The 11,425-nt window shown below is 29.4% G+C and overlaps 1 protein-coding gene across 6 annotated transcripts in view; it reads left to right on the top strand.

The window, feature by feature from the left end:
- Nuak (Nuak family kinase 1) overlaps positions 1-11,425 on the top strand; it is a 55,892-nt gene that overhangs the window by 34,920 nt on the left and 9,547 nt on the right. For 5 of the 6 annotated variants that reach the window (XM_070648910.1, XM_070648904.1, XM_070648908.1 and 2 more), the window contains 5 exons: positions 285-453; positions 2,004-2,203; positions 2,281-2,541; positions 2,781-2,828; positions 4,912-5,015. In XM_070648910.1, the coding sequence (XP_070505011.1) occupies positions 285-453; positions 2,004-2,203; positions 2,281-2,541; positions 2,781-2,828; positions 4,912-5,015 (782 nt within the window). The remainder of the gene's footprint in view (positions 1-284; positions 454-2,003; positions 2,204-2,280; positions 2,542-2,780; positions 2,829-4,911; positions 5,016-11,425) is intronic. The other variant, XM_070648909.1, reaches the window with a different exon arrangement.

Below are 11,425 nucleotides of genomic sequence, written 5' to 3'. Positions count from 1 at the left end.
CTCCGGGGTAGTCACTCTGAGTATGCTCCGGAGTAGTCACTCTGAGTATGCGCCGGAGTAGTCACTCTGAAAATGCCCCGGAGTACGTCCCGGAGAAGTCATTCTGAGAATGCTCCGGAGTAGTCCCTTTCAGTACGTCCTGGAGTAGTTGCTCTTAGTTCCTACGTAACATAATAAGTGAACAGCTCCTAACCACACCGATAATTTGATCATTTATCTAACATATTTTATTTTATTTCATTTTTTCTCTCTTATTTTTCTCATATTCACGTGCACAAAAATAGAAATACGTTATCACGTCAATCAACAAATGAATCAAATGATTCGGATACAACGCCCACACAATCATTCATTCAATCATCATCGACAATTAATTCATCTGGTGATAAACAGCCGATAAAGAAATCACCAAGAGAATTTATCATACCAATATCGATTGAAGGTGGTGGAATTGTAAGTTGGACATGGAAATTTTTTTGATTTTTATTTAAATATTATGAATTCCGACAGAGTTGAGAGCATTTTTTTTGTAATTCCATGAATAATTTGAAATATTTTAGTCTATTGGTCATTATGAGGTTGAAGCTTTTGTTTATATATTCTCACCTACCTCAAGCCGATGATATCATGATATAGTCTGCCGTTTACGTAGCAAATGTGAGAAAAATTGTTTACGCAAAAAATGTGTGATTCATCCCACTTGAGACGCCCACTCACGTGGAAATTTGTAGTGTACAATTTATAATATCGTTTAAAGTTATGAATTCTGTTTTTGTAGTAAAAATAGTCTTTTTGTAGTGAATAGTAATTAGAACTATAGTGACAAGTGCTTGTGTAATTGATTTAAATTTATGACAATTGGATTAGAATCTTGGTCATAGTACAGAGCATCTCAATGTGGTTGTTTGAACAAACAGCACAATGCGGAAAAGTTTGCTTTTTATGGCAAAAATGGGTCTAAATCAGTCATCACGATGTTGTCACGGCACTTTCAAACATTTCCGTGAATGCAGTGACGTAGCGATGTCTTACTTACTTACTTACTTCGTACTATCGTACTGGTCGTACAGATCAATTGTGGTCTATGGCCTCTCATAGATTTTGTCTATAACTAGCTCTATCGCTGGCTATCGCTAGTTCCTGATTCGACATCTTAGCTACTATAATGAGCTCCTCATGTGGGGCAGTGCTACGTCACAATGACGACTAATTTTGCCTATTTTTACGGCAAAAAAAGAAATTTGAATTCGAAATTGTCAACATATTCATGTAATTACTCAAAAATAAATCTATGTGGTCATTTGTTTAGAATATTACACCCGGAATGCACATAATGTAAATTAGGATATTCCTAAGATGACGTAGGTCTGCCTTCAGTCCGAATCTCACCGAATCGAACTACATGCCATAGTCACGCCAGATTTTTCACCGTTTCTATATCGTACGCATTCCAATCTAGTTTCTAATTTCTATTAAGTATTAAACGATATCACCAACATGCTTAGATATTCATATAACCCGAATAGCACAAGTCGGATAATCGATCCGAAATCTGGCATCAAGCCGACATATCTCTGAGATGATGCCGGATTTAAACCGAATCTGCACCAAGTCAAAGTCACACCGATCTAGGACCCGATTTTTGATCGATTAACCAATTTATGCTTTCCAAGCAAGCTTTATCCCAAGTATATCAACTGACCAACTCCCAATAGCAATCAAACACATGCTTAACAACATTTTTGGCGCCAAAACTTTTCAAATTTAAGTAAAAACTTTGATATACTTTGTCAATAAATTACACAACAATAAAAAATGCTGACAAAGCTTGTATAGCATTGCATACAATGAACCCATTTATCATCAAAAGTACAATACAAAACTTTCATACCAAATAGCAAAAAAATGTTCTCAACTGACAAATTTATTGTTTAAAATAAAAAAAAAAAAATAAACATTATTTTTTCATGACCTAATCGAATATTTTTAAAATAATCATTTAGGTTACCCCAAAACTTGACAGTACAGAACAAGCTGAAGCACAACGCATGAGTCGAACAAAACGCATTAGTTCTATATTTAGTGAACGTGATGTTGAGGAAGACACAAATTCAACAGTTTTCCCAAAACTTCATCGACATACGTCACTCAATCGTGAGAGCGATACGGAAGAGCCAAGATTTCATTCAATGCATCGTTTACGGTAAATATAGCAAGCATATAAATGGATAGTCGTTATCATTATGTACAAATGTATATCTTTTTTTATGGATACAATAGGAGCTCAAGACCAACGAAACGTTCAAATGTATTTTCACAAGATCCTAATGAGTCCGATTCAGGCGATGAGGATGATGATGATGATGGATTTGAATTGCTTACTGCTGAAAATCTTTTTTCGACGCTTTTATCACGCGTTCGTGCCTTAACGCATCGATTGAATGTTAATAATGAAACAACATCTAATTTTCCAAGTACACGATTCATGAACAACATTAGACAATCTCAAAGTCCATTTTGGAATAATGATCCGTTTGGAAGGTATTATTAATATTACACTCTATACCATTGCCTTTACATATCATAACGCTTGAGTCTAATTTTCATTTATAATCCCAATTTATCTTCTTGATTTGAATTTTATTGAGTGATTCTCTAATTCCTCCCCCCTTTTTACCCATACTTGATTTTAAAGTTTATTTAATCATTTTCTGGTTTGTGTGTGGTTTGGGTCGTACTAACATAGTCATTATTGTATCTCTTTTATTATACATTAACAGTAAATGTACAAGTTATAAATCCGAAACTATTACTGAGACTATTAAAATGTAAGTATTTCTGTTTTTTTTTTGGGGCTTCATTATAATTGGGGTTGTGCTGATGTTATGTGATGTTGAGAATTGAAAAGGTCAAAGTTCGGTTTTGTCTACATACTACTGCTACCATTCCATTTTTTTTTCTCTTAAGACATCTGCAATCTCAATTGATACTTGAGATATTCAAAAATCTTTCCCAAACAACTCTATGCGTCGAACACATTTTGCTGTAAAAATTGATCGAATGTGGCAGTCACACTGCCCTTAGGCAACTTTGCGTCTTGCCGTTAATACGGAGACATTGCGGTGCAATGCAAACACGTTATGCTGTTCGGGATATTGTTCAATGTTCCAGTTTGCGAGGAAGTGGAGAATTTGACAGAATCTATGGATTCCATGAATTCTTCTACAAACCCGTAAAGTACACGTCGTAGCAATGCCTGAAAATCCAGCGCCGGACCAGCGTGACTCTGATCACAGGCCAGATTCGATGAAATCCTGGCTCAACATAGAGTCAAGTTGGACTAAAGTCAGATTTTCGGTCATTTCTAAACCGTGTACTTTCCGAGAGATTCTATAGGTTGTGAGTCGATGTAGGTCAATGTAAAAGTGGTTCATTACATCGGTATATAATCATTGAACAATCCAGTGATCATGTGTTCGAGACTTGGCAGGACAAATTCTCCACATATCTTTTTAGAATCATATGCACTGAAAACGTGGCTCACAGCATTCCTTTGAAACAAACTTGTCGTAATGTCGTCAAAAAAGTGGTTCAAATCCCACTATGAACTGCAGTTTAGATTTGAGTTCAGTGGTTTGACGAATCCTCACTCATTAAACTGTCATTAGCCCTAAGACGCATACAACGCGAAGCTCTGGGTCTGTCAGATCTGAACAGCTCACTAGTAGGAATTAAGCACCTAAATGACCACTTCTTACAACATGACATAACATCCGAACAACCCCCCATCTGATGAATAATTTTTACATGCTTTTTTTATCTTTTTCTCTCTTTTCTGTTCCGTAATAAAACATTCTGTGCATTTTTGGTCGACGAAGATAATGAGATTTTATATAAAGTTTCAGTAATTTAATCTGAATTAAAAAATGTTTTAGAGATTAATGAGAAAAAAAAGTGAAACGCAGAAGTCTGAGTAATTTCAAAAAACTTTTTAGCTTCTTGTCTTGGCATTGATCCTTTTTTACATGCATTTCAACTTAATGAAAATTTCAATGAGAAAAAAAAATCAATTTTTGTAATTTCCTATAATTATCAAAAGTTGAAGATATAATTGAATAAGTTTTAAATTGGATTGATTTTTAATGAGATATCATGAGGATTTTTAGAGTGGATAGGATTTTGCTTAATTGCTAGTGTGTTTAGTTCTATGGACGAATAGTCCGGAAAGCTTACCGAAAGTACACGACGTAGAAATGACCGAAAATCCGGCTCAAGTTAGATTCAATGAAATCCAGGCTCAGCCCAGAGTTAAGTCAGCCTGGAGCCGGATATTCGGCCATTTTTATGCGTGATAGGTTTCCATACGTTCTGTTAAGTTAATACAAAGTTCTGTGATGTAAAATACAAAGCGGAGCTGCGATTTTCTAGCTTTCCCGATTAGCACAAGTCAGATAATCGCTCCGAAATCCAGCTAGCGTGACTCTGACATGGTGCTGGATTATACCCGAATCTGTCACTAAATCAGAGTTATTCTGGCTATTCAGTTTAATCTCTGCTATGCGTCATGCATGCATAGATCCAAAACAATCAAATATGAAACAAAATTCCAGCTTAGATAAGCTCTTTAGTGCTTTCAAAAGCTTTTGAAACTATTTTACAACATAAATTATCATACAAGCATTGTTCAGCAATGCACAACCTTTCCATCCTTGTTAGTAGGATGAAATATTACAGATTTAGTAACCAAAAATATTGCAACAACATTTTATAACAGAAATGCACAGAAACCACCTATTTTGAGGTGACTTTTTGCTTTACTAATTTTCATTTTTACCACAGACATTTTTCAAAACCACTAAAAATTTTTCTCTGTTTTTTTTCCCATTTTCTCTCTCTTGTAACAATTTGTAGCAGTCGCACGAATTTAAATCCATGGCGAACAAATAATTTAGCACGTGATCTTCACAGCGATTTTGACTCAATGTTCTCAAGATCTGGTGCGACACTTCCCAGAGGTGAATACTTTAATCATTAAGCAAGCAACAAGTGATTTTTTTTACAATTTTTCTTAGTTTTTTTTTTTTTCATACATTTTTGAGATATTAATTATTATTATTATTTTTTTTGTGTATTAATAATTTTTTTTTAATTGTTTTAATGATAATTTATTCACTTTTTAAAACAAAATGATGAATAATTATTTAAACTGTTGTCGTTTAGTATAATTTTTTTGTCATCATGATGTGGTAAATTTACTTAAGTGTAATTTTATAATGGACTTGATTGTGGTTAGAACTATAGTCAGTTGTAGAGCTTCTACAGATTTGTGTTCTATTTTTTTTGGCAACTAACTTTTACGATATGAATAAATTTATGTGATTTTATGTAGATTAAAAGATGTCAGCGAGTAATTTTTGGAGATTTATAATGTTAAGAGTTGCAGAATGTTAATTCAATTTCAAATTAACTAAATATTCTGCGACTCTTGACATTAATTCAAGTTTTCCAATTAAATTTTGAACTTTAATGTTTGTTTTGAACTTAAAAGTTCGTTATTAAACGTTTTTATCTAGTTTTGAACTTTAACTGTCAAATTTAAATTTTAACTTCAAAATTTTTGAACTTTAATTTTAGAATTTGAACTCTATTTTTAAATTTTGAACTTAAAAAATACGCCATAAAATGTTCTCGTTAAGTTTTGAACTTTTTTGTTAAGATCTAAATTTCAACTTTCGAACTTTTACCTTTTCTTTAAATTTTGAAATTAAAAATTTATATTTAAAATTTTTTTATAAATTTTGAATTTTATCATTAAGATTTGAACATAAAAATTTCAATTTAATCATAAGAACTTAAACTTAAAAATTCATTTTTAAATGTTTTCGTTGAATTTTGAACTTCAACTTTCAAATTTGAACTTCAACTTTAAAGTTTGAACTTTATCTTTGGATTTTGAACTTAAAATATAATTTTTAAGTGTTTTCGTATAGTTTTGAACTTTATCGTTTAGTTTTAAACTTCAATTTTAAGTTTTGAGCTTCAATTTTAATTTTTGAGCTTCAAATTTAAGTTTTGAACTTCAATTTAAAGTTTTGAGCTTCAAATTTAAGTTTCGAGCTTCAACTCTAAGTTTCAAACTTCAACTTTAAGTTTTCAACTTTTTCATTTAAAATTTTCCTCTTTAAGTTTCAAAACAACAAATTTTTCCCATCATCTCGAGCATCGCTCGCTGACTGATGATGCAAAGGACGAAATGATTAATTATGCATAATATTCAATTTATCTCTCGTAAAAATCAAGCTGAGTAAACGATATTTGAGACATTTTTCCCATGACATAAAATATACAAAAAAATCCGTTGTTTCAAAACAAATTAGATAGAAAATGTATTAAACTAATTGGATTGACTCTGTCCTTATGCGAATCATCAACTTTATTTATTTAGGCACATAACACAAAATACATCAAGTCCAAATTCAATGAATGAAAAGTTTATTTCCAGGCAGCTTTAGTGAATCTTTTTAAATATTTATAAAAGATTGTCTAAATTTAGAAAAATAACGTAATTTCCTATTCAGCCCCAACGTGCCACCTTAGTAACATTTAATATTCATTTGATATGAATTTTTTAAGTAAATTTACCACATTAATGACTTTTTACTTCTTTTTACTATGATGGCTACTGTAACAGTTTATTTTATACAACAATACTGTTTTTTTTTTACTACGACAAGAAAAAATTGTTTAATTTTTTTTATATCTTTCTAACTCTTTTAAACAAAAAAAAAAAGTAAATATATATATAATAATTATATATTTTTTTTGTGCTGCGAATGTTTTTTAATTAAGTAAAATAAAAAAGATAAAAAAAAATTTATTTGTAGCTTTTAACACATTATAACGCATGAAAATAAATGAATAAAATTTAAATATTATTATAGAACATGAGAATAAACAGATTTACAAAACATCTGTTCTTATTAATTTTTTTTTTGAAACTTAATTATGTAATAATTAATTAATAAATTAACGACTGTTTTTTTTTCAAAATTAACTAAACTTTTTGTTTTTTTTTTGCCTCTAAATTTTTTTTGAATAGTTTTTAGTTTCTTTGTTAATAAATAAAACTTTTTTTTTGTAGAACCAATTTTAAATGACAAATTTTTGAAAAGAAAAAAAGTGTGTGAAAATGTTTTTGGAAGAACTTTATGAAAGGTATGAATTTGAGAAGGATATGAAAGATTCAAACAGAAGTCATATAAATTTCTTAAGATTTGAAGGAACTAGTTGAAATATTTGAGATTTAATGGTCTTCATACAGGTGAAACTTACCAATATTTCCGTTTATACATTTGAAGAAGATTCTTTAAATCCAATTAATGTCTAGGCAGCTACACTTTCTAACTTTCTTTGATGGCCATACAGATCAATTGAAATCCATAGCTTTATATACGGCGTTTAAAGGTGATTCAGTTGCTAAATACTATTTGTCTAGTTAATTTCCAAAAACAGCAAGTTCAATAATCCCGAGTATTCCATTCATACTTACCTTTAGTTGCTTTCTAGGAACATGGTCGTTTGATACCATTACCAATCCTAGTCTGATTGCGGAGCTACCACTTTTCAGACGAGTTGGTGTGTCTTGTAATGTTTCCTTTGCTTATTTTAGCACATGGTTTGGACAACAGAGGGGTATTTATGCGATATCAGGAGATAACACGAGAATAAACATTTGAAATTTGGTTAGCTTCGGAGTCTGACTTTGGTTATTCAAATCGCTCGATCACGAGTGGTACATGATGTTATTTGTCAATTATATGTCTATTAATAAAGTTAGTATTTCATGGCATGTAACACAAATTTCAATTTTATAATTAGACATTCGGTCGACTGATTGCAATCTGTTCTACTCAGGACTATCTAGAATACAAATCCAGGGTGTAGAAAAAAGGGAAAAAATAAGTGTTTGAGCTTTCAGTCTCAAAGCACAAATGGTCGCTCACTTATTACATTACAGAATAAAGAACATTTTTAAGTAAATGTTATTCTAGCAAATTAATCAATTTGTTGGAAAAAACGAGGGAAGAAATTGAACCCAAATCATCCCTTTCTCCTCATCTACCTCCGGTCATGCCCATGTCTACCAATGCCCACCCAAATCTTCTGTTGTCTTTACAATTTTAAAAAACTGACAAAAGGTCGTCCATAATTCCAAAATTCCCACAACTCCGTGACCATTTTTACCAATCAAAATTTCATTGCTACCTTTTATTAATTAATGATGAGAATTTTATCATTAATTACAAGAAAATTATAAGACTTCTTACAGAAAACTGTCAGTTTAACAACTTTCTAACTTTTCCTCAAAGCACATCAAAGTTTTAATCTACAGATAAAAGAAAATAATCCAAATTGAAACCTTTTTTTAAAGCAATTGATGCTTTTGACAACCATTAATGATATTCATTCATTGTAAGGCATTAAATGCGTACTTGAATTACTAGAAAGCTCCCTCATTGTTATCTTAAATCTCATTTATGTCTAAGATTGAGCAACGAAGGCATCTGTAAAGTTTCAAGGACTTGATTATGCTCAACAATACACAATAGAATAATAAATAAGAATAAATTTTTCAATAATAATGGTATTTTTGTCAACTTGAAAAGCAATACTCGATTAATTTTAATGAGTTAGTAATCTAAGTCAACGTGACTTGCTGCTTAAGAGGCAATAATGGATGATTTTTCAAGAGTTTAAGGCAGTGGTTGGCAATCTTTTTAAGAAAATTTGAAATTTTCAATAAAAAATTGTCTATTTATGAATTTTTGAAGAATTTTCACAAAAAAACTTGAGATTTTTCATGTCACACAAGCGTGTCGCGTCACACAAGCGTGTCACATCACACAAGCGTGTCATGTCACACAAGTTGCCCAACTCCATCTTTAAATTGATTTAAATAAGAGTTCAGACTTGATTTGCTTTATAATCATGTCAATAAATATTCTTAGTGAATGTAAATTGATCATGGAGTAGAATAAGCTTGAAAAGGATGTATAATGAGAATCTCTGTGATTAAAGTTTGATGGATTTGGGGGAAATTAGATGAGAATTCTAGGAAAATTTTAAATTGATTATTTTGAGCATTTTAGTAAACTAAATAAACAGTTAAGTTTATATTTTAGAAGATTCTATGTGTACACTCATGAAAAAAAATTTAAAAATGTTTTTAAAATTATTTGGAGAAATTTTAAAAGTTTTCAAAAATTTAAATTAAAGTTTAAAAAGTTTTTTAAATTTTTGAATTTTTTGAATTTTTCAAAACATTTTTCAATTTTTGAATTTTTATTAAAGATTTCCAATTTTTGAATTTTTCAAAGATAAAAATTTTTTTTTGCAGTTTTTAAATTCGTGACAAAAAAAATTAAAAAATTAAAAATTATTTTGAAAAATTTTTTTTTTTTAAAAAGTTTAATTTAAAAATTTGAAATTTTTTAAAAAAATTTAAAATAGTTTTTGAAAAATTTTGAAATGTTTAAAAAAGGTTTTTAAATTTTTTAAAATTTTTTTTTGAAATTTGAAATTTTCTTAAACTTTTTAGAAAATTCAAATACAGTTTTTAATTTTAAAAAACAAGTTTTTAAAATTTCAAAATACATTTTTGAAATATTTTTTAAATTGGTATTTAAAAACATTTTTTTTTAATTTTTTCATGACTTTAACTTTAGAAAAATCTTTAAAAAGTTCTTCCAAACATTTTCACAATCCCTATTTACAATTGATATGATTTTAAAAAAATTTGAAATTTATACTTAATTATGTTTTACATTATATGACAAAAACTAAACTTGAGTTTTAATTAGTTTAATTATTATTTTTTTGTATTTTTTTCCCTTTTGATTTTGTTTATTAAAAAAAAACCGTTAAAAAATCAAAAAATAAAATGAGTTATTTGAATATATTTTTTTGTAGTTTCTATTATTATTACTATTCGATTTTTTTAAATATGAATTTATTTAAAATTAATGAATATAAAAAAATTAAATCATTGGATTTGGACGCAGCAATTTTTTTTTAGTTTTTTGAAAATTTGATTTAAAAATAAAAAATAAAATAAAAGCTAACAATTGTTGGATAAAAACAAAATTTGTAATTTAAATCTTAAAAATACGCTTTAAAGTTATTAATTAATAACGAACAAGAGTGATTCAAATTTTGTAAAAGCTGGAAATTGAAGGCGGAAATCATGCAAAAATCATTAAATTCAGTTCAATATTTATTCAAAAAGATAAAATTGATGATTTTTGATAAAAGATAGTTGAACTGAATTTTATATAAAAAAATTTGCCCTAAAGCTATATCGTAACTTTATATTAAGATAGTTTTCAATATGAAAATTGAGGTATTTCCTATCTTTTTTATCATCAGTTCCTCTTCCAATGAACACTTCTAGCAAAAATTTATATTTTCTGTCGATAAACGTTTACCTAGTCAAAACAACTACCTTAAATTATGCGGAAAAGTTTAACATAATTTTCTTCTTTTGAGTAGATTTAAAAGCTTTTATGAAAATCAAGCATTTTTGCTTCTTTTCAGACTAGATTTAGAGAATTAAATTAAATTAAATTTGAATCAAGTCTAGTAGTATGAATACATAGAAGTTCGGTGAAGCTTATAAAGTTCTTGTATCAATTATTTAGTTGTTTAGACATGAAGAATACAATTATTTTATTGCTGATTTGGATATGAATGATATGAGAAATTGCAATTTGATTAGACGAGCTTGATTATGTTATAACTGTATGTCAATACTAAAAAGTCGATTTGTTGCGTTAATCGCTATTAGTAATCGGTCAGTGGCTATGAACCATAGAAAAATCAGCTAATCTTTCAAAAATGGAGCGGTCCTAGACCGGCATGATTCTGACAAGTTGCGGATTTCGAATGGGATTCAAGCTGATTTTAGAGTAAATTTAAAAATATTGCTGCAAAATTATTATAACTTTTTGTATCTAATACATGGAGTTTCAATTTAGAACAAAGATCAGAATTAAAATTGAAATCAAATATTGACAATTTGAAATATCATTATGATCGGTACTAGTGGCTTACTCAGTACGGAAATTGCAACCCCCCAGTAAAATTCTCAAGACGTTTAAATTAAATGTCCACTGATGATCAATCGCGCCCGAAGAGAACAGCGAAGCGGAAAATCGTAACTGCTTTTAGCTGAAATTGGCACAAATTCGGCCAATTCAAGATTGAGCAATAAGTTCAAAAATTTTTTCAAAATTCAGCGCTAAAGTTCAAATTTTGTGCAAATTGTTCAAAAAATATGCAAATTGTTCAGAAAATTGAAGCAAATTGTTCAAAATTTGAACAAAAAGGTCGACTTTTCACCTTTCAAATTAAGATAAAGTTCCTCTTG

Source organism: Chironomus tepperi, unplaced genomic scaffold, assembly GCF_022539635.2.
Source record: "Chironomus tepperi strain 1889 unplaced genomic scaffold, CSIRO-AGI_Ctep_v1 contig_414, whole genome shotgun sequence".
Lineage (NCBI taxonomy): Eukaryota > Metazoa > Arthropoda > Insecta > Diptera > Chironomidae > Chironomus > Chironomus tepperi.
Note: the sequence above shows the minus strand (reverse complement) of the source record. Positions and strands in the feature narration are given on the sequence as shown.